The sequence below is a fragment of the Manis javanica genome, chromosome 5 (assembly GCF_040802235.1).
Source record: "Manis javanica isolate MJ-LG chromosome 5, MJ_LKY, whole genome shotgun sequence".
NCBI lineage: Eukaryota > Metazoa > Chordata > Mammalia > Pholidota > Manidae > Manis > Manis javanica.
In genome coordinates, this window is record NC_133160.1 from 171929770 (window position 1) to 171953735 (window position 23966).

General features: G+C 50.8%; 1 protein-coding gene across 4 annotated transcripts in view; it reads left to right on the forward strand.

The window, feature by feature from the left end:
* RGS12 (regulator of G protein signaling 12) overlaps positions 1–23966 on the forward strand; it is a 134729-nt gene that overhangs the window by 93263 nt on the left and 17500 nt on the right. For all 4 annotated transcript variants that reach the window (XM_036992423.2, XM_073237979.1, XM_036992416.2 and 1 more), the window contains 6 exons: positions 19582–19751; positions 20040–20132; positions 20968–21111; positions 21877–22056; positions 22322–22475; positions 23113–23189. In XM_036992423.2, coding sequence (XP_036848318.1) covers positions 19582–19751; positions 20040–20132; positions 20968–21111; positions 21877–22056; positions 22322–22475; positions 23113–23189 — 818 coding nt within the window. The remainder of the gene's footprint in view (positions 1–19581; positions 19752–20039; positions 20133–20967; positions 21112–21876; positions 22057–22321; positions 22476–23112; positions 23190–23966) is intronic.

Genomic DNA, 23966 nt, shown 5'->3' on the forward strand with positions numbered 1-23966 from the left:
GTACATCCTTAGAGAAAGGAGAGTGTGGCTACCTCAGAAAGGTGGTATGCTGAAAGCTTGGGGATTCTGTCTTTTAAGGCTTTCAAGAATGGGGCAAGGGCAGAGGGGAGTTTGTTAGGTGTAGGCTTGACTTGTGGTCTCAAGGTGCTCATCTCTGGTGGGGCACCATGTCTCCTCTCCTCTGTTATCAGTTCTCCTGCTGATTCTGCTAAATAAACCCAACACGAGAGACTTACTTATCCTGTTCTTCTCCCAGACAGTGGCTACCCTCAAGCAGTGGGGACATACTAGTCAAGCCTGCCTGCCCTGCCTTACGATGGGCTGTGGGGAGAACATGTTAGGAATCTTTTCAACTCTCTGCTTCTTAAAATGGTATCTTAGTCTTAAGATGGGGTCCCTCCTGTTCTTACTCTACTGTTTATATCTCAGCGTTTCTCATCATACGCAGGAACAGTCAATCCTGACGGCCGCCCCATGTCCCTGGCCTACCTCACAGTGATTCCTGACTGAGTGCTGGATTTGGTTGTCTTCCTTTGGAGAAGAATATAGAGTTTCATTTTAATAGGCAGTTAAGCTACTTGCGGACTGGCTCGATCCCTTTGAGACTCGATTTTAGGCCTTTTTAGGGCAGGTCTAAAGTCCCTTTTACTAGTTTAGCCCTGCTACTTAAGCCTAACACTTGTGGGATCACCTTTGAAGGCCAGGTGTTCAGTAAGAGCTGACAGGACTTGGAAATCTCCCAACCCTATGTGCGTGCTGGGAACAGCCCAGCCTGTGGCCGCCTGGCTGTCCTTCGCCCTGCCTCAGGGTCTCCTGTGAGATCGCTGGCCCTTTCCTCTAGCTTCTGCAGACCCCAGCTGCCCGGCCTTCCTGGACTCTGATCTCTCCGTCTCCTTAACTGGGGGAAAGAGCCGTCGCCGCTCGGGCCCTCCCTGTGTGCGTCTGTGAAGTGCCCCCTGCAGATGGCCGGAGGGCTCAGGCTCACCTTACTGACTTTCTTTTCCATCAGCAATCAGTCTGTGGTTCAGTCTTTGAGAACTGTTGCTTCATTTTTTTGCCCACTTTTCTAGTAATGGAGGGTAGTAGGGGGAGCTTGGTCCCAGTTATTCCATCAGGACCAGAAGTGGAATTTTTGTGACATAATTTTTTTTCAATTATAATTGTGGGATATGGTCTGTATAATTCAGAACAGAACTCAGATCATGACACTTCCTTGTACAAAGAACTTCAGTGATTTTCCATTACCCGTAGGACCCTAGAAAGAGTGGGTCCCCAGCCCCCCAGCCCTCCCTGGTGCCTCCAGAACCTGGCTTAGTAACGGGTACATGGAAGCCGTCAGGGAATGAACAAACACCCAGTTTGGCCTCCCACCCTGTGAATGCTGGTAGACTTTAGTGTCAGTTGTGAGGTCACAGCATTAGCACTGGCTGGTGAGCCGAACAATGAAAGTGTGCCCAGAGCGTACCAGACACTCCTAGTGCGGTGGTCTCGTCATCACTGGGCTCCGCCTCCTGGGAGGAAGACACCCTGTCTTGCCAGCACTGGGCTCTGCTCTCCAGGCACCCATGCAAGGGGCTCCACAAGTGCCCCAGATGTGCCCTTCTTCTGATTGGAAGGAGTTTGGGGGAGCTGCCTCCTCAGGAGGGATTCCTGGCTTGCCCAGCACCATATAGAGAAACACCATAGGCATAACTGTGTGTTGTTGAGTGAATTTCCTTGGGATAGGAGAGGCTGTGGCCCTTCCCTGATGGTGGTGGTGACCGAGCCTGGCCCTGGGCAGGCGTGCTCCTGGGCAGGCATGCTCCTGGGCAGCTCCTAGGTGCTTCCTGTGCTTTTATCCGTGCAGTCCTGGCTGCAAGCAGGTAGGCAGCCTTGAGGTTAGTCAGAGGAATGTGGAATCCGACCCCCGTGGTCTGACCACAGCCGTGCACTTGCCCACGGACGCAGACAAGACAGGAGCTTTGAGTTGACCGAGGCCAGGGCTGGTGCCTGTGTAGCTTCAACTCAGGCTGTCAGCACAGAGTGTTCCTGCCACGGAAAGCAAACCTGTGCCCCCCTCACCAGTCCCGGCTCTCTGTGAGGCAGAAACTTCCCTGGGGTTGTTTTCAGAGTAGCCGCACTTGACAGCCGTGGAATGGTCCATGTTTCCCAGCTTTAAGGAAGCCTCTTTGAGTGAGTTCACATCAACCCACCCCCGTCCGTCAACACCAGCACTAATTTACCTTTAGGAACTCTCTGTGGACAGATGCTGGAATCTGGGGAGTAAAGACCCACCCCGGGCTAGGTTCAGCCTGGCTCCCCACAGGGTGCTGGTGGCCAGAAGAAGCAGGGGAGGAAACCAGATTCTCGGCCCTGTCCCTGGTGCTCTGGCCCTGCCAGCTTGGCCGCAGGCTTGGTCTGTCCAGTCGCAGACCGGTGCTCTTCCAGGGCCTGTCGCCCAGGCCTTCTGCCACAGACCCACGTGTGCCGGCCACTTCCCTGGCACCAGGCAGAATGCAAATGCAGATACCCCGCTGCTGACGGCTGGTCAGCTGCATGGTCTGTGAGATGTCTACATTGTCCGTGTCAGGAACTGCTCCTTCTCTGAGTACGGACGCGTCATGACTTGTGAGGTAAATTCGGTACATAGCATTACATTAGTTTCAGGCGTGCAACATGATGTCCCGTATTTGCACACACTGCAGAGTGGCTGCCACCATGGTTCTCCCTGCCCTCCATCCCCACAGTGGACCCTTTACCCATGTTACCCCCCAGCCTGTTCTCTGCTGATGCCAGTTGTCTCTCTGTACCTATGAGTCTGATTTTTGTCCAGGTGCATTTTTGCTGCAACTGTTCTTCAAGTAATGAAAACGTTTTATTGAAGAGTGACGTACACACTGAAAGTGCTCACACCATCAGTGGCATGAGGGACCTGTGGGCATGAGGGACTTCCACAAGGGGACACACTGTGTTCCCAGTCCCCCAGAAGTCCACTTGTCCCCACTTTCAGTCGCTGCCCCCTCAAGTGGCACTAGCTCATTTCTGAACTTGGAAGTGTTCTCACAGTGCACTCTTCAGTGCCCGGCTTCTCTCATTTCTCAGTAGTCTGTGAGATGTGTCTACATTGTCCGTGTCAGGAACTGCTCCTTCCCTGCGTACGAACGCGTCATGACTTGTGCGCCCGTTCTGTTGCATGGGTTGGTTCTGGCAGTGTGTATGCGAGTGGTGCTGCCGTGCCATGCTCATGCAGGACCCCCAGTGGGCATCTGCACAGTCCAGTGCCCCATGGACCCGTTCAGTGGCTAGAATGCAAACAGGCAATACAAGTGTGAGTTCTCAGGTACCAGCGCCCTGAAGATCTACCATCTCCCCTGACCTGACCCGCCATGCCTGAGAACTCCCCTCACACTTGTATTGCCTGTTTGCAATCTAGCCACTGAACAATACATGGGGCACCGGACTGTGGTTTGAGTCTGAGGTTCCCTGATGACTAATGAATTGAGCACCTTTCTGTGCTTTTCGCCATTTGAATATCTACTTGGTGAAGTGCCTGTGCGAGACTCGCTCATTTTCTATGAGATCATCTACCTTTCCGTGCTGATCTGTAGAAAACATGAACTGTATGCTGGAAATAACTCCTTCGCATGCAGGTAAGCCCCTCTTCACCCTGCCTGCCCACTCCTTTGGTGCTGTCTTTTGAGGGCCCAGACCTCTTAATCTTAATGTCATCCAATTTGTCATTTTTCTTCTGGAAATGCACTTACGTCCTTCTAGTGCTGCCCTTCCCCTGACCTTGAAGGTGAAACCATTATCGTTTCATCTTTCACACCGAAATCCCTGATCATCAGGAACTGATTTCTTGCATCTGAAGTGAGTCAGGGGACCGGATTCCTTGTATGCCGCGTGAGATCCAGTCAACCCAGACCCATTTATTGAAAAGATGACCCTTCGCCCCCTGAACTGAAGTTGCACCTTCACCAGGGGATCCCATGTCTGCAGGTCTGGTTCCGGCCTGTCTTGTGTCCCCTGGTCTTTGTCCATCGCTGGATCAGCACCCTGCATTGTAATCACTGTTGCTGTATTGCGTTTTGAGAGCTGGTAGTGGCATCTCGGCTCTGTGTGTCTCCAGGCTAGCTCTGGTCATGCCAGGCCCTCCGTGCTCCTTAGACATGTTGGAGCCATTGGGACATCATCGGCCACCTGCCAGTCATCTCGGCCTCTGTCCCCACTGGCTGACACGCAGCAGCCTTGGGATCAGGATCACCAGGAGCTGCAAATAGCCACCGACATTAGGACAGTTGGGTGTCAAACTGTTGTAGCTGATGTAACATTTGTAATGTTCATGTTTAGCCTCCTACTGTCTGGCTTTCCAGAAATCTTGAGGTTATACCCCCAGGAATAAATACTACATCTGGCGAGGTTTATTTGCCTTAAAAAAAAACATTTATGACCCCTGTTAAGTATCTAAAACAGCATTAGTGGAGATCATTTCAGGCTAATGTGCACCCTCGCATAGGTGCCATCGTTCAAAAGACAGTGAGGGGAGGCCTGTGATGTACAAGTTCTCTGGGACTCACACAGGAGGTGGCCCTTCATGTTGGAGAGAAGCTGGTAGGGGCATGCATGCCTCTGGGCGAGCATGGCAGTCGCACTAGGGTGTGGTGTTGACCACGGTGTGGGAGCTGGGAGCCCAGCACGGCTCAACAGAGCCGAGGCCTGGAGTGTGAGTCGAGGCTGGCCTTGTGTGAGTCTGGGGAGGCAGGAGGAACCAGGGGAAGCTGAGAAGGAGCATCTGGGGCCATGGGAGACCTGACAGAGAGTGACTGGGTGTCCACCAGGAAAGCACAGAGTGCAGGAGGGGGGTTCTTGGGGCTTTCACTTGGGCAACTCAGGGGCTGAGGTGGGGAGCAACGGATAAATGGGCAGTTGCAGTTGTGCTTAGACCTGAGATTGTTGAGATGTTATTCAATGTCCAAGTGGAGATGTCGTGTAGACGGTTGGAGAGATGAACATGGAGTGCAGACAGGTTGGTGTGACACATGATCTGGGGGTCATCAAACCTTCAGAAGGATTTAATGCCTTGATAAATCTGAATAATTAGAGATGGCACAGAAAAGTGAGTCTCAAACCTATGCAATGAGTGGGGGCTGGAAGATGGTGGAGACAGAGACGAGGGAGGCAAATGTTTATGTTTTATAGGAAATAAGAGTGTGAGCTCAGGAGCCACGCTGCCTAGGCGTGAACCCGACTCTGCTGCTGGCACTCTGCCCTGGTTCTGCCCCCGACACAGCGGGTGTGCCAGGACCCACCTCCCGGAGCTCTGGTGGGAATTACGTGGGTCCGTATGTGTGATGCACGTGCAGCAGCACCTGCCCGATGCCGAGCTGTGTGAGTGACAGCTGCCAATATCACGTTACTGTTGTTTGAGTCGCATTTCCAGTACGACTGAACACTGGAGGTAAAGTTGCCTGGAGTGACTGGGTAGAGAAAGCCATGTAGGACACATCCTGAGTAAGAGAGCTAGGTCAGTGGGAGAGGAAGAGCGTCAGGGGAGATGGGCTCTCCGTTTAGATTGTTAAAAGTCCCATTTTAAAACCAAATGACACAGGCAGGTTGAAAATAACTAAATGAAAGAAGATATAACAGATGGATACCAAAAAAAGAAAACTGGTATGGCACTGTTAATATCAGACAAAATAATTCAAAGTGAAAAAAGGTAAAAAGAACAAAGAGGGCACCATGCACCAGAAATAGAGCATCCCATTCATGCAGTGAAATCGGGTGAGTGCTCTTGGGGTCCGGGACACACAGTGTCCCCCTCAGCCATGGTCTTGCTGTCTGCAGTTAACTGCAGTCTGGAAGCAGATGGCAGGCCACCAGGTCACCAGCAGCCAAACAGTATGTCACACGCCTGTGTCATCACCTCATGTCAGCTTACCATGGGGCATTTTAGCATCTCATGTCATCACAAGAAAAAGGGTGCATGCAGCACAGTCTGATATTTTGAGAGAGAGAAGGAGACCACATGAACATAACCTTCATCATAGCACATTGTTATAATGGTTCATCTCTTACTGTGCCTAATTTATAAATTAAACTTTATCATAGATGTATATGTATAGGGGAAAACATAGCATATATAGAGTTCAGTACTATCTGTGGTGTCAGGCATCCACTGAGGGTGGGGGTCTTGGAACCTATCCCCCTTATCTGAGGGGGATTTCAAAGTTGCCTAATGAAAAAAAGAAACTTTGGCAAATCAACATAGGCAAAATGATTTGGTAGCCAAAGATTTACCCCCACAGAAGGCACTGTGCCCAAACCAATTTGTAAATGAGTGTATCAAATTTGTTTCGGTTACATAACATTCCAATAATAAATAATCTCCAAGTCTTAGTGGCTTTAAAAAAGCAAAAATTCCCTTCTTCCTTACAATTCATGCCTACTGCACTTCAGTTTTGTTTTTATTCTAAGTGTTTTCACTGCAGAGGCCAGACTGCTGGAGCGGTTCCTCTGTGGGGTCCCCCAACGAGGTGGCACACAGTAGGGCCTCTCACACCCACTGGCCGAAGCATGTCACAAGCCTGAGCCTGCCATCTGTGCCAGCAGCGTGAATGATCCTTTCTCAAACAGGGACAGGTGTTTGGACCTTAATGTGGTATGCCACACATGGTGTGGAAGTTGGGAGCCTCCTTAACTTTGCTGCAAGCCTGGCATAACCTTCATACTGAAACTGGACAAGGATGGCACAGAATTATAGTGGCAGATTTCACTTATGAATAAATAAGGAAACTTTTAAATATTAGTAAGTTGAATCCAGCAGTGTTTAAAAAAATAAAGTATCCTTATGAAGTAGGGTTTACTTGCGGCATGCAAGGAAGTGCAACATTAGGGAGTTGTCCATTCAAGTCACCATTTATTCAGTCAGCAATTATTTTTGATCTCCTGCTTTCTTCAAAGTTGCCTAAGGGCGCTGTTGGTACATTGATGAACAAAGTCTCTGACTTCACGGAGCTTACATTTTGGTAGCGGCATATCACAGGCCTATATAAAGATTGTGTTATATTAATAGATTAAAGGAGTAAAACCATACAATTATCACAATAGAGGCTAAAGGAGCATCTGATTTTTTTTTATTAAGGTTTCATTGATATACACTCTTATGAAGGTTTCACAAGAAAAACAATGTGGTTATTACATTCACCCTCAATATTGAGTCACCCCTATACCTCCCCATCACTGTCAATCAGTGTAGTAAGATGCCACAGAGTCCCTATTTGTCCTCTCTGTGCTACACTGTCTTCCCCAAGACCCCCCACACACCATGTGCACCAATCATGGTATCCCTCAATTCCTTTCTCCCTCCCTCCTCACCCACCCTCCCACACCCCTCCCCTTTGGTAACCGCTAGTCCCTTCTTGGAACCAACCTGTGAGTCTGCTGCTATTTTGTTCCTTCATTTTTGCTTCGTTGTTATACTCCACAAACGAGAGAAATCATTTGGTATTTGTCTTTCTCTGCCTGACTTATTTCACTGAGCATAATACCCTCTAGGAACATCTGATTTTTTAAAAGTTATACTTAATAGTTAAATGTTGGAAGTATTCCTATTAGAACCAGGATGTTCTCTATCTCAGCAACTATCTAACATTGTCCTGGGGATCTTGGCCAACACTGGAAGGCAAGAAAAATAAATAAAATAAAAAATGTGGAAAGGAAGAAACCAAATAATTGTTCTTGAATGAGATTTTCACCTAACTAGAAAACCCAAAGGATATCAATCACATGACCATGCCTTTTAGAACTAATGGAGTTCAGAAAGATAAAAATTAGTAGCCTTCCTCAACAATACACATTATTTTTGTGGGAATGTATGTGTTTTGGTAGAAGTGTTAAAAATATTTTGAAGGATCAACACAGTAAATAAGATGGATTTTCTCTGGAGAGGAGAAATAGGACCAGGATTTTAGGTAATGATCAGAGGGATTTTATATTTATGTTTAAAATTTTTAAAGGAGAAAATATTCATGAATTGTACATTAAAAATGCAAGAGATATATAATTTGAAGCTGTATGCTTTTCAGCCTGTATCATCTCATCTGGGCACACGATCCACACACTCAGCCAGTATCACTGAATGCCCGCTCTGTGCTCGGTGCTGTGTCGTGATTGTCCTGTGAAGCCAGTGTACATTTTTACCCCCAGTTTTATGGAAAGGTGAGGTGGCTTGGAAGTTACTTGGCAAGGAGTGGGGTTCTTACAGCATCCCTGTGATGTCAGTACATGGTTATTACCGCAGTTTTACAGAAGGGTAGGGACCTTGCCGAGCTGGGAAGGGGGACTCTGATTCAGCCAGGCAGCGTGGCTCCAGGACCTACACCACGAACCATGACACCTGTGCCAGGTGGAGCTGGGCTGGAGGCTCTGGTGTCTAGGACAGAGCTTACCACAGAGTGCGCCTTCAACAAGTGTCTGTTGAATAAATGAGAAGTGGGGGTGGCCTATTTACCTTTTAAACTTCCCTACCCAATTTTAGGGAAAAAACACAGGGAACAGTTGGCTTCCCTGGAGTAGCAGATTACCTGCGTATTTCATAGACGAGTCAAGCTTGACAGATCCCCAAAGCCAACAGGAGGGAGGGAGGGCAAGCCAGCGAGACGGGCGTCTCAGCCTCTGGCTCCGCCCACTGGAGAAACACCCACGGAGCAGCTCGGGGCCTCGTGCATCCCAGCCGTGCGCTGCAGGGGGAGGGACCGGGGGCCGCTTGCTTTCCCTCGGCCAGGGACTGGGGGCCCCCAGGAGCCCCTGACCGGCTCAGTGCCCAGACTTCCGGAAACAGTTTTAACAAATGACTTTTGGAATTTGATTGTTTTATTTGGAAGTCATATAAAAGGTACAAATGTTACCTTTTATTTGCCAAATACTGTGTTTACACCAACATATTATCATCATTGAAATTTAGGTGAAATAACTGTCCCAGAAAACCCAGGCTTTTTGGTTGACATAGGTAAAAAATTGCACAGGGCTTTTCCTTTGCCTCATTACTACCTCTTTTCCCCTTACAAGAGTGGCCCCTAGGTGCCCTCCCTGAAGAAGGAGCCACCTGCCCCATGCATCCTCGATGATTTTGTACCCTTGACCCTTGTCCTTCCCTGAGGTCTGGCCCTCCAGCCACCTGTCCTATTAGAGAAGGTGCCCCCTGCCTCATCTCCACCTGCACCTTCTTGCAGGCCAGGAGCTTGCGTTTCCCATGTGGGCAGCCCCACCTTGGCTGTGGGACGGTTGAGCACCATTTTTGGGTCTTCCTTGTGGGGCCCTGAATTTGTGGTCCTCAGGCTTCTGCGTTGGGCAGTGTCCTGTAGACGGGGACAGGCCACAGCTAGAGGGTCTGTGCTTCATGTGTGGCCCTTGGCACGAGAATAAAAGAAGAACATCTTCATAAAAGTATGTGTATTTTATTGAAAAGAAAGAAATTAATAAAGTAAATAATGTGAATTTTTTCATTCAAGTTAACATAATAAATAAATTTGTTCAGGCTTATCTTTGAAAAATGGCCTGTGCCCCTTTTTGGTGAGTCCTGGAGGCTCCCTGTGGTCTGCTGCTACCTTTAGTTGGCCAGCCATCTGTGGTCATAGTTGATAGCTCTGAGCTCAGAATCCTGAAAATTCAATGTGACAAGTGACAAAATCTACTTGTCTCTGCCCGCTGCCTCACACTTCCCACACTGACCCCTTCTGGTTCCTGTCCTTCCCACTCACGTGGCCTCGTGGGCTCTTCCAACATTTTGCCCCATCTGCTTGGCATTTCACTTCCCAGAAGGACTTGTGTCGTTTCAGACATGGAAAGTGTGCTCTGCTCTGCTCTGCCAGAAGTTATAAATCAGGCTTTTCCAGGAGAGACTCAGAATTTAGATTTCTCCTGTTTGGGCTCACATTTCTGTGGGCTCTTCAAAGTGTACTGTACATTGAAGGATCCATAAGGGTTATAAGACATCTGCCCTCCTGTCCAGGGCTATGCAGTCTGGCTGGGACCTGGGCTGTGGTGTGGAGCACGTGGACAGTCTCAGCACCGTCACTGACTAATCTTGGGCAGACCACAGAAGGTCTTCAGACCTCTGCAACTACATTTGTAAAATGGGCTGATTGAATGAGATCCATGGTTTCTAGACTCCATTCTGAGGAGGTGCTATAGAGTTCTAAAAACATCTTATTCTAATTATCAGTACGGTTCCATAATTAGCAGCAGGTTTTCTGTCAGGAGAGCTACTTGGCTGGCTGGTGCAAGGCTGCACTGGGGGACACAGAGGAGCCTGACTTTGTCCATTGATCCTTATTTCCCACCTCCTCTTTCCCAGTGGGTCTGTTCCGCATACGATTTCTTTGAGAAAAAACTTTGCTGCTTTTAAGTTTGTAAAAAACACCTGGCAATAACTGGGGACTGAAGGAAATGCTCTCAGGACCTAAGGGTGACTGTGGTGGGGCAGTGATGTGACATCTTGGGTGGAGCAGATGCAGCTGGGGCTGGGCTGGGAAGAGAAGGCAGTGGGGTGGGACAGGCCACAGGCCAGACAGTCCTTTCTGTTGCCACCACATTGTTTTTTTTTTGAGAGGGCATCTCTCATATTTATTGATCAAATGGTTATTAACAACAATAAAATTCTGTATGGGGGACTCAATGCACAATCATTAATCAACTCTGAGCCTAATTCTCAACAGTCTCCAATCTTCTGAAGCATAACGAACAAGTTCTTAGATGGTGAACAAGTTCTTACATAGTAAATAAGATTTTATCTAGAAAAGATCAAAAAAGATTAAACTCTGGTTAGGTTTGCTTTTGCACTGGTGTGGTTAACATTCTTAAAGTACCTTGTAGAGGGTTTGAGTATGTTCCAGGCTTGAGCAACAGTGCAAGGGCAGTCATATCACAGAAACTTTCGGTTTTGATCATGCATCATGAACTATAATTAATCAAGTCAGATATGATTATTTGTTTGATTTTTATACTTGATTTATATGTGAATCCCACATTTCTCCCTTATTATTATTATTTTTTTAATAAAATGCTGAAGTGGTAGGTAGATGCAAGATGAAGGTAGAAAACATAGTTTAGTCTTGTAAGAGGGCAAATGTAGATGATCAGGTGTGTGCCTGTAGACTAAGTATTAATCCAAGCTAGACAAGGGCAACAAAACATCCACGGATGCAGAAGATTTCTCTCAAAACAGTGGGGGGTGAAGTTCTAAGCCTCACCTCTGTTGATCCCCAATTTCTCTCCTGATGGCCCCCCTGCGACTGTGCCTGTCTTAGGTTGTTCCTCCCTTGAGGAATCTTACCCGTCTCTGGCTAACCAGTCATCTTCCGGGGCCATACAGGGAAATGTTAAGTTGGTAAGTGAGAGAGAAGCCATATTGTTTGCAAAGGTTAGCATTTTACTTCTTTGCAGATTTATGCCCTGTGGCTTCTATGCCCAGCATTTGTCTTGAGGTGTCTTTACCACTTGGAAGAATTATGATACTCGGTAATTTTCGATATGATGTTGCCACCACATTTTGATGCAGAACTCAGGCAAGTTCTAGAACTCTAAATTCAAGCCTGACCTTCCAGGTTGTTTGAAGGTCAGAGAATAGGATGTGGCTCATGTAACAGTATATTAGCTTCTGTGACAGTTCAGTGTTTAGATGTATGGTATGAAGCCCTGCATTCGCACTCTTGCCCAAGCCTGGCAAATGTTGGTTTCTCCCCTAATGAGAAAACCAAGGCACAGAGGCATTCAGGCCTATGAGATGCATCACATCACACCACCCAGTGCCAGAACAACCATCCTGGGGCCTGGGTCTCCACCTTGGTTTTACCTGGGAACTGAATTTCACTATTTTAATAACATTATGGCAGATATTCTCAAGGCCCGGTTGGTTTGAAGGGTGGATAAGTTCACTTGGTAAGCAAGTGCAAGCTTTAAAAAGTAGATGACACAATTTTAAAACTCACTAAGTCCTGTACCTAAGACTGAGCACTTCACTTTATGTAGATTTTATCTAGAAAAGATCAAAAAAGATTAAACTCTGGTTAGGTTTGCTTTTGCACTGGTGTGGTTAACATTCTTAAAGTACCTTGTAGAGGGTTTGAGTATGTTCCAGGCTTGAGCAAATAAGTAAATCCATTAAGGCAAGTGGGACCCCAGTTCCCATTGCGGGGGCAGGAGTGAAAACACAGACCGGGAGAGATATACCAGGTTTGGTTGGAGTTGGAGGGTCAGATGAACACACGGTGTTAGTAGATGGAGCGTATGGATATAGAAATACAGAGATATCTGCACACCTGTGTATTCACATGTGTACCTGTATTTCCTTTCTTTGTCCTCTAAAAGGGCTTGGAAGCAACAGAGCCCCCTAGTGGCAGTGAACACACTTGTGTACATATATTAGTATCTAATTACCCCTTTTCAGTAAAAGGAATCAGGGCTCCTTGGAGCAAAGACTGATTCCTGGGCTGGAGCAGGGAAAGTACAAAATGAGCCAGGCACATTTTTTTTTATAGCAGAAAATAAGGAAGTGCTCAATACATACCAGAAGGACACAGGTACCAGCTTTAAGGGAGGCAGAGCATAAAAAAAAGACAAAACAGGTATTTATGGATTATAGCCCATTGAATAAAACAAAACTCCATTGAGTTCATACTGATACAGATAAATGAATTTATACTAAATGGGGAGGAAGAGAAGGCTCTTACCTATGGACAAGTGCCAACTGACAGTGGGGGAAGAATGATGGCATAAGAACACCAGAACAGGTGCTACAACCCTGGGCACAGCCTGATGAGGCATAAGATACACATGCTGGCTCAAGGGGAAGAAGGTGACTGCTGTGGAGAAACCTGACCCTCAGTGGAGCATCACCAGTGCCGCAATCAGCTGACATCATGGGCCTTCCGATGAGAGACACCAAGGAAGACCAGCGCCGTTTCTGGAGGACTCCTGCCAAATCACAGGGCACGTCAGACACCCAAACTGAGGGGCGGTCTGCGAGGTGAGTGGGCTCAGTCTAAGTCTAGACGCAGAGAAAGGCTGGGAGATTCTAAAGAGATGTGACAACTGAGTGATCCTGAGTTCAACTCTGGACCAGGGGAAATAGCTAGAAGGACATGAAATTGGAATATAGACCGTGTTCCTTTTTCTGATTTTGATTTCTGATTTTGATTGTGGTTATGAAAGAGAATGTCCTTGTTCTTCAGAAATAACGCACTGAAGTGTTTAGGGGCAGGGAGATATGCTGTGTCCAGCAGTCTCAATTTGGAAAAGGTTACATGTGTATGGGTGTGTGCCTTCAGAGAAAGACTGGAAGGGAGTGAGGGATAGAGAGAGAATGAGACAGCAAATAGGGCAAAAGGCAGAAGTTTGGTGAATCTGGGTAAAGGATGTCCTTTTACTAGTCTTGTGACCTCTCTGCAAGTTTAAAGTTATATCAAAATAAAAAGTTGCCCCCAAATGATGGCACATATGGTTCTAAGAAAGGGGTAGTTTGGGGCAAGGAGAGGTGCTTTTCCACAGCATCTCGTTTTCTGCCAGTTTTGTTCAGCTGTACTAAGAGTTCTGCTTTCTCTGAGCACCAGTGTGCCAGGCACAGTGCATGACCCCTCGCTGCTCACAGCAGCCTCATGAGCCCTGGCAGAGGAGGAGACAGGGCACAGAGGGAGTGCGGATCGGAAGGAGCAGAGCTGGTCGCTTCTCCTCTACAGGGCTCTGCTGCCTGGCTGGGTGGCTCTGGGGTAGCTTTCTGTGTTCCAGGAACTCGAGGCAAAAAGGACACTGATAGGAAGGTGGGACCAACTGAGGCCAAGCTTTACCTTTACAGTCTTTTCAGGGCTTGTTTGAAAATGCTGAGAGTGATTTCACACCTTTTTAATGGAACTGTCACTGAGGCATAGCGTGCAATGTAAGATGTAGCGGTGCCTGTCCAACGCTCCCTAGCAGGGCTCGCAAACTCCTGCCCCAGAGCCGGATGCAGCCCACCGGCCATTCTCAGAGATGAAACTCTCGTGGGACATGTCACACGCACACTTGGCTTCAGCCTGAAGGTGTGGCTCTTATTTACCTAACTTAAAACAGCGATGCTGTGCAGGTTTTGGGGGTCACTTTCTCGTTTTTAAGAGAGAGGTTTTGTGGTTATGGGATTAAAAAACTTTTAAGATACATAGGGAAATAAGAGCTTAAAAGCCTCAGTTACATAGAAAGCTACAAGTACTCGTTCTTCCCTTCAGTGCTGCTGGTTTAACAGAAAACCAATTGCCAGGGAGAGCAACCCTGCCCAGGTTCCATCTTCAGCATTTGCACCTCAGAGCTGCAGTTGCTGTGGCTATGCTCTGCCTGACTAAATAATTCAAGTTCCAAGAGCAGCAGCAGCAGGCTACAGGAATGGCCGTGAATTATGCATGTGTCTTCTGTGGTGCTTTGTGCTAAGCATACTCTTGATTTCCTCTCCTGAGCATGAAGGAGAGAGTTGCCTTTATAAGCCTGGGTGACAGGGATGCTGGGGAAACTGCACTCATTTGCCTCCCCACAGAGTTTGAGCTAAGGAACAATGTGTCTGGGTGCGGCCTGAGCCTTTGCCCAGGGCCTCGGGGGCTGTCCTGGCTGAGCCTGGTATGGATTCAGAGGGGTGGTTTGCGGTGAATGGTTGGAAGTATTTGGTTAGATGGCATCACAGTGGCTCTTACCAGCTGTACCCAGGTAAAGTGCCTCACAGCCTGTGCGCCTCATCATGGCTGTCGGGGGCAGGCTGCCTTGTGCGACCTCCAGGTATGTGCGCCACGGGGGCTGAGTCACGGGGACGCCCTATGACGTGACCTTGCGCTCTGACTGACATATTGAAGTACTGGAGATGATGGTCTGGATGGTCTATTCTGGTGAGGTGGTAACGGGCTAAAGCCTTGTTACAGAATTAGCCATAAAGTTTTCAAACTGAAGTGTTATTAAAATCATTTGTAGCATGTAACTTACGTGTTTGTCCAGCCAGTATAAAGATGGTGGTGGCTTTTTCAGTTTTCAGCAAATCTGAAACAGTCTTTAAAGACTTTCTCACCAAGAAAGCATTTTTTTGACTCAAATCGTTAATTGAAAGGAAAAAAACCCTCCAGTGGTAACAACAAAACCAGGAAACGTCCTCTGAAGTGGTGCCGTGGTGCAGGCTGTGCGGATGTCTGTTCGGACAGCCCTCCCTCCGGCCCAGGCGCCAGGGCCTGGTCTCACCAAATCCCCAGCGCCCGAGAGGGAACCGGTCGTGAGTCCGACGTATGGGTTCATGCTCATTCTGTCTCCTGTTCCAGCCTTGGAGTTGGGGTAGGAATCCTGGCGTTTCAAGGAATTTCACTTTCAAGGTCAATCCCTTCATAAATGTGCACTATTCTCCATCTGTCAAAAATGGATGCAGAGCGCGTTTAAAGGTGGTGTGAATTGTGATTCAGAATTTGACAGTGGGTATCCAGGGCGGTGTGACTTTCTGTGTGGGTTGAGGATGCTGTGGCCTGTGTGAGCAGTGCCTGCTCTCACCCCCCAGGAGGGTGTTCTGCATCATCGCGTGCCTCCCCATATTCTCCTGTAGGAAGAGCCACCGGGAAGCGTCCCCAGGAGAGCTTCGATTAAAGAGCTCTGCGTCCACGTGTATCACGCAGCCAGCAGTTGTCTCTGATTTGCCCACATGGAAGAATGTGTGTGTTCCTGTGGCTCGCGGGCCAGAATCCTGCTGTTCAGGGACTCGGGCTGCATGTGGCCTGGCCCCTGCATGCCTGCTCCTTCAGGTCACTGTGTCTGCTCGGTCCTGCTCTACGCTCCCCTGGGGCTTGAGTTGAGGACCTGGCGCAGGCATTGGGCTGTTGAGTCAGAAACGGAACAGAGTGGATGAGTTCCCGGGAGGAAGCAGGAGACCCGGGAGCCACGCTTTCATCCTGTGGAGCAAGGAGCCAGTGGCTAGGTGTCTCTTCCGGACCCCGTGGGATGCCTGCAGGATCCTTCTGGGACCCTGTGAGGGCAAGGGCCAGGCCTGTGTCCCTCCAGCGCAGGGGTGTGGCAGGGGGCTATCAGCCACAACCGGTGCTCCCTGTCCTGGGCCCGGCTGCTCCTGTTGGCCTGCGCCCCTCCCTCACCATGGCTGTGCCTTTCTGTGCACAATGTCAAGGCCCCTGCGACTTCACGGCCAGGGATGGCTCCCACCGAAGAGTCAGTACAGCCAACCTCAGCCGTGCCAGCGGCTGGGGCTGTAGTTCCCCATTTTTTTTTAATTTTAAAGTTTCTTTTTCTATTAGACATTTAAAATATCAATTGTTGATTTGTGAGTCTTAAAAGGTAATTAGTACTTGCCAAGTCTTATCAAAATGAGTTCAGCCAATATGAGGGCCTCTCACACTAAATTTACATTCAGTCAGTAGGGCGGTGGGTCAGTCCACGCAAGTCACCTATCCCTGTGCCTCCTGCGGGGGCACAGCCTGGGGAATAGCGAGAACCGGCCGCAGAGCGGGAGTCAAGCACAAGGAGTTGTGAGTGCTGGGAAGCAGGAACTAGAAGGGACGGGCCCGGGTGGCTGGTGGGAAATCTGTGGTCCCAGTGGAGTGGGCCAGCCTCTCCTGCATGCTGGCTGGGGCCCAGGGAGCAAGGAGGCAGACACCCCTAATCACTCTGCTTGTTGGGCTGTTGGACATTCATTTGAGAAAAAAGGCCGCAACACCTGGCAGGGTCCTGCTGCTCTGTGTGTGGTTTGCTGCCAGCCTTCCTCTTTGCCTCCCCTGCCTTGCGTCCAGGCCACCCGCACCCCCAGCTGGGCCTGCCCCTGGCAGAGCTCAGGGCCGCCCTCCCACACAGCTAGAGAACTGGGGAGGAGTAAGTCCCTTTTTGACACTGCCCCATTCAACACTGTCCCCTAGGGGAAGACTTGCATGGCCGGGCGCCCCCGCCCAGCCCCACCAGCCCCACCAGCCCCACCAGCTGTGCACTTCCTCAGCACATTGCCCCCAAAGCCCAGACACCCCGCCGTGAGCGTGTGCCTTCCACCGCAGCCTTTGCGTGTGCTTGTCCCATGCGGAGGCCCTTCCCGCCTCCCTGAAGCTGGGCACCTTCATGCACCCTCTGCTCTCAGGTCAACCTTGCTGCCTTGAGGAAGAATGTTCTGGTGCTCATTCTTTACAGTGTTTTAAAAATAGATTACCTTGTGAGGGTCATCTGGTTTCTATCAACATAAAGTGTAGCAGGAGGGCACCTCTCTGCTCGGACCCTGCTGATCATGAGGTTGTCAGGTAGGCAGGCACAGAATGACACTGAATTCTCCTGCAGCTGAGGAAGCTGCACGGGCCTCCATGCGGTCAGGAGCCCTGGCAGGCCGCACATGCTGCTTCCATTTTTCTGGGGGTTATCGAACTTTCCCTTATTGATGTGTAGGTGCCCTTAAGTACAAAGAAAATCAGTCCTTCATCTGTGTAGCATTACATACATCTTCCCAGTGTCTTATTTGTCTTTTGAGTTAGCTTTTGGTGTTTTTTACATTTTCATGGAGGCGTAGTGACACACAACACTGATTCTCAGGTGTACAGCATTTTGATGCGGCATTTGTGTATGTTGGGATGTGATCACCAAGTGAGTCTAGTGTGTTCACCCTGCTGCACAGTGCAGCCCAGGACTTACTGTCCTGTACCTGGCAGTTTACACCTTTTGACCCCCCTCTCTGCCTCTGGCAACCTCCCATCTGTTCTCACACACAGAGATTTTAAGTCTCTGTGGCATCTGTCACATCAGTACTATCTTTTATGGCTCTGGCTCTCCACCTCAGGCATTCCCAGAGCCACGCCATGTTTCCCATCAGCATTTCTTGATCCGGCAGCTCACAGGTGGTGCTTGGCACCGTTCCATCCCGTGTGTGCTGGGAGGGGCCCGACTGGACGGTCGGGTGGTTGTCTGGTGCGCTGCTCACTTACTGGAGAGTCCGCCGCAGCGCGCCCTCTGGCCCGTTCAGCACGTGGGTCTGTGATGTGGTGTGACGCGGGTGGGGCTGGCCCTGCCTGTGGCTCTGTCCTGTTTTGTTTGTCCAGCATTTCATGTTTGGTTTCCACTTGAACTTCTACACTCAGCTTATCTAGTTCTGACATAGCATCTGCTGGCAAGTATGTTGGATGTGTTTAACATAGAATTAACTTGATGGTGTTTGCCCCTCGTTGCGCCAGTTATTGGACGTGAATCAGACATGAAGAGCAGGGCCTCCTCTGGACCCCAGCCCAAAAGAGAGAGCGTGTCTGTGTGTGTGTGTGTGCTTCCTGCCTCACAGACGTGTACGGCGCACTGCTTTCCACACGGGGAGGGTCTCCGTGTCTGGAATCGCAGAAGGTCCCAGCTACACGATGGCAGGGTTGTGAGTTGGCTTGTCCGCTGCTCCCTGGCCGGCGCGCTGCTGCGTGATGAGCTCACGTCCTGCAGGCGGCCCAGAGGCAGAGCCTTCCCCTCGGCCCCCAGGGAGAACTGGTGGCACTGTGTCTCTGAACTGACGTATACAGCACGGTGGATCCTAAAGAAAAGTTAAAATTGACCTTCTCTGATCTTTTATAACTTCTCCTCGATCTGTAGTTTTTTTCTATAGCAGCTTAAGTTAGTTGATTATCCTGTGACTTTGTTTTCCTTTTCTAATCTGAAAGCTTGTGAGCTCTGAATGATTGCTGCCCAGAGTGGCTTCTAGGCGCCCCACGAATCCAATCTGAAGCGGTCACTCACGGTTTGCTCCCTCGGTGCCCCGGGCCTGCTGCTCTCTGCTCTCGGCTCCTCCCACAGCCCTCTGGGCTCTGGGCTGTGCTCCGCCACAGGCTGGGCCTCTGCCTTGTGGGGTGCACACTGTGTCCCCAGCCCTGTCACTGTTCTGCTGCCATTTTAAATGGTCAGCCTGCAGCCCGGAGCTGGAGGCAATTCCCAAGTCTGCTGACTCCCCACCGCGACCAGCTGAGACAGTGGACTTACTTGAGGGAGACCAGGAGCAAGGCTGTTTAGTGCCATTCTGTGGCTGCCCAGGGACCAGCCTTCTGGGGGAGTGGACTGTGCATTCACATGGCCTGTAGCCCAGCTGTCACACTAACTCGTGTGGTTGATACCGTGGGCATGTGGCACTGGAGCATTTTGTGTGGAGACCAGCCTGAGTGCAACAGGTGCAGGAGCAGAAGTGTGCAGTGCCCCGCTGGGGGGAGGGCGGCGCCCAGGTCCTGGGGACCCCATGAGCCCTTTCAGCCTGCCCGTCCCGCGGGTGCTCACCGCCTGGGGCACCTCCCCGCTTCCTGGATGGAATCCCTCCAGCCCCCATAGCTCCTGCTCAGCTGCTTTGTAATGAGCACCCTTGTGGCTGGCTGTGGCCGCCAACTTCATGGCTCTGTGTGTGTGCATGTGGCTGCGTCAAGATGGGGCTTAGCGTCCTTCTGAGCTCTGTGGTCACCCACCTGGGACAGCCCTGGGTGCACTGTGGGCGTCTTGCGTTTTGTTGACTGCATGCGTGTTTTAGAGAAGACACCTTGGTGAGAGTTCGGGGCGCCTCCCGGAGGCTGGAGCGGAGGGCACACGTGCAGGTGAGGTCTGTGCTGGTCCCCGCAGAGCTGCCCGGCGCCGACCTGAAGGGCTGCGTGAGCAAGCACAGCCTGAGCAGCAATGCCAGCCTCCCCAGCGTGCAGAGCTGCCCGCGCCTGCGGGAGAGGAGGGTCGCCAGCTGGGCCGTGTCCTTCGAGCGCCTCCTGCAGGACCCTCTCGGTGTGCGGTACTTCTCCGTGAGTAGCGCGGCCCCTCCCCGTGGGAACGGGTGGGGAGGCGGGCGCCGCGGGGGTGGCCCAGCTCGAGTGCGATGCGGAGGAGACCAGGCACAGGCCGCCGGTGCTCTGTGTGTGCGCGGTCGCCGGGCGTGCCTTTCGTGGCCCTGGGTGAGTCGTGGAGAGGTGCTTATCCACCCCTGGTTCGTGTGGAAGGTAAAAATAAGAGGGCAGGAATGGAGGGAGGCAGGCCCCGAAACCTCCGACCTCTCGGCCTGGGTGAGCCTTGACTGGCCGCGTCTCTCCTAGGATTTTCTAAGGAAGGAGTTCAGCGAAGAGAACATTTTATTCTGGCAGGCCTGCGAATATTTCAGTCATGTTCCCGCCCACGACAAGAAGGAGGTGAGCCTTACAGCCTGGGGTGGGGGTGCCCGAAGAGCGAGGGGGCGCCTCGCTGTGGGCCAGCACCCGCCCAGTGCGGCGCCCGCGTGAACAGTTTCACACGATTTAAAGAACGTTTTTTTGTCAGAATAAGTTTCTGAATATATCTGGTATTTAGCGTTGCCTACACATGCTTTGCCTAAACGGCCTCAGCCGTGACCGCTTGCAGCAGAAGCAGGCCGCACAGCCCCCACACCTGCCCACCCCGGGCTGCGAGCAGCCCCTTCCCTCCAACACACTGCCAAACCCAGGCCTCGTGCAGCCACCTCCCCTCCCAGCTGCTCGCAGCCCTCCTACCCCCCACTACAGCAGCGTGCAGCCCCTTCCACCCCACATCCCCCGCACACCCCCCCACTCGGGCCACGCAGCTCCCCCTGCCCCCTCCCCGTGGCGCATCCTGGCTGCAGTGCCCTGTCTGAGGCAGCCCCTGGCCCCGTCCGCACTTGGATCTCTGATCTGCCCACTCCACTCACTGTTGCACAAACCAAGGCCCCTACTGAGCCCACACTGCTTAAAGTGCCACACACCACACGGCACCCAGGCAACCCCACCATGGTGCATCACTCACGTCTTTGGAACACTTATGTTGCCCATCAGAAAAGCTTAGAACCAGATTCATGAGAGGTTTCATACTGGCTTAGACTTTTACTTCTTTTTTCAAATGAGAAATATTACTGGGCTCCCAGATGTATCTGGTATGCTGTCTGTTGTTTGGAACACAGTAGTGAAACAAGTAGAAAACATGCATGGAGGGAGCCTGTGGTCTGCCGTGTCCCGCTCACACGTGTCCTGTCAGCTTTCCTACAGGGCCCGTGAAATTTTCAGTAAGTTCCTGTGCAGCAAAGCCACCACTCCAGTCAACATTGACAGCCAGGCGCAGCTGGCAGATGACATTCTCAGCGCGCCTCACCCCGACATGTTCAAGGAGCAGCAGCTCCAGGTGACCACCCCGCGGGTTCCTAGCCAGGGCGCCAGCAGAGGACTCATGTCCAAGAGGGCGGGCTCCTGGGCAGGCACCGGATGGAGGGGAGGCTTGCTTATGGGTGCAGATGTGCCGAAGGAAGCCTGTCTTCCTCACTGGGCTCCTTCCTGTCCCAGAACAAGGCCGACTGAGGGTTTGAGGAGGGCCTGGCCACTGTGTGCCCATCTGCACTGATCACCACCTGTGAGATGTTTACATGTGCCTGTTTGTGCCACCTCATACGAATGGGTGATTTATGGGTGGTGGTCTAGAAGGTAGATACATTTACAAGGGGTGCATTTAGGACATCACTGTGTAAGTGTGCATCGCACCTAGTGTTTTTTAGAGCATGTGTCCCACTGGCCTTACCAGAGACAAAATGAATTTTCAAGGCAGATCTCACTACTTTTGGGCTTCACTTGCTTCTGGTTTCATTTTTATTTAACAAATCAAAGAGACTACAAGACTGCACATCGGCTGTCCTGAGTCGGCTTGTGGTGTTGAATTTTTATATAAATTGCTGGAATTTGCTGATTGTAAGTGTGATGGATGCCAGGCTAGTGTGTTATGAGAAAGACTAATCTGGTGAAAGGGACCCTGGAAAATCACCAAGTGGAGAGGATTGGCAGAATGCCACCCATTCAGAGTTGGACTACGTGGTGTCTGTGGTGCCCAGGAGGTCCGTACCTTCAGGGCTTAGTATCTGGTTATTTCTGTAGCTAAACTGTCATATTCACTTGGCAGATTTTCAACCTGATGAAGTTTGATAGCTACACTCGCTTTCTGAAATCCCAGCTGTACCAGGAATGCATCCTGGCCGAGGTGGAGGGCCGCCCTCTGCCTGACTCCCAGCAGGTGCCCAGCAGCCCGGCTTCCAGGCGCAGCACCAGCCCAGAACACTCCAATGTGTCTACACCCAAAAAGGTGCTCTTCGTTGCCATGTCCATCCCTTGAGATGAAAGCCACTCTGTAGGAAATGGACACAGACACGGCCACATGCTCTTTCACTCCCCGTGAGTGAGCTGTGTCCTGGGCTGAGGCCGCGTTGGGGTGGGCACCGCCAGCTGCTGTGGGAGCTGCACCTGCCAGCCAGACGCTCACTTGTACTGCTCACCTTCAACCTCTTTTTGCCTTTAACATAATATTGAAGCAGTGTTACCTTATCTTAACACTTTCTGTTTGGTGACAGTTGAGTGGAAAGTCGAAATCAGGAAGGTCCCTGAATGAAGAGCTGGGGGATGAGGACAGCGAGAGGAAGCGCAAGGGGACGTTTTTCTCTTGGTCCCGGACCAGGAGCACCGGGCGGTCCCAGAAGAAGAAGGACCACGGCGACCACGCAGATGGTGTGTGGTGTGTGGCCCTGGCTGTAGGCAGGGGCCTGCTGGGCGGGCCAGCCGCACAGAAGCGGACGGTGATGGCTCTTCTGCAAAGGGGGCAGGTGCACATCCCAGCCCACAGCCGGGATGAGTAGGTCCTGGGGGTTAAAAGGGATTTTCTGTATCAGAGTTTTCATGATTCTTAGATGAGCCGAAGACTACCATTAGTTCACTTAGTGATAGCAGAGGGTGTGATTGTTGGTTTGCTTTAGGGACTTTGCAGGAAGATGTGAAATGAGCCCTCGGTAAAGATGCAGTGACCAGCCGGGATGTTTACTGCTCTCCACGGGACAGTTTCTTTTTGCATTTGGGCCCAGAAGCTGTACGTTGAGATAAAAATCCCACATTTAGTGAAAGGAAGGGAGCACTTACCTGCTGTGAGCCAGCTGGGGTTTGGCTGCACCCTGAGGAGGCTTGTCCCACTCTCTTGGCAAGGTGGTGAGGTGGGGCAGCCTTCGAAGGGCTTGTTAGTGTCTGGCTTCTGTCTGTTCAGCCTGATGGGGAAGGGTTAGGAGACTGGACCAAAGAACTGGGGTTTTTGTGCAAACTGAGGGGTGAGTCTGGCACTGTTGCTTTTCTGAGTCACCGTGTCTTCCCCATCAAGAGCCCCTGCACGCCAACGGAGGCCTGGGCCGCAGAGAGTCACAGGGCTCCGTGTCCTCTGCCGGGAGCCTGGACCTGGTGAGTCCCTGCCCCCACCCCCAAAGGCCACAGATGACACATGGACCCTGTCTCAGCATCTCATCTCGGAGAGGCTGCATTTACACAAGCCTAATGTGCACTTTGTGGGTGGGGGGTGCAGGCCCATTCTCAGCCCCTCCCCAGCCCAGGGTGCCTGAGCTCCTGTGGGGAACCATTGGCTGGGAGGAGGGGGCTCCTTGAGCACAAAAATACTTCTGGGCTTATTTTTGAAATCTTTTGTTCTCATTCAGTTCCCGTTTTTTCGAGCTCCATTAAGAGCAAACAAAATGTTTTGCAGCCAGGTGCTTAGTCTTTGTGCCCTGTTTGAATATCCCATTAACTCAGACATTACGTGCGCGTTGTGTGCTGCTGCCCTTGGGGGCTCCCCACACTCCCCGCCTAGCCCTGGGGGCCCACGCTGCTCTGCATACCCTGCCAATCTAGTTGTATGGTTGCTTGTTCTGGCCCCAGTTTCCAATTAGGCAAGGGAGGGCAGGAGGCATTGGGTAGCACCTGCTCGCTTGTTAGCTGTTGTCTGACACCAGTTTGAAGAGTTACTGCTGCCAGCATTCTCGGCTCCTGAACTTGGCAAACAGCAATTAATGTAGAATATTATGTCTTCCTCAGTTATATGAAGTAACAAGGCTGTAAGGGTTTACTTACCACATATTAGTTAGCTACTGGTGCCTAGTAAACACCCCAGAAGCTAGTGGCTTAAAACAAAGGACAGCTCTTACTGCCCCTGTGTTTGTTAGAAGGGGATGGTGAGGCCATTTT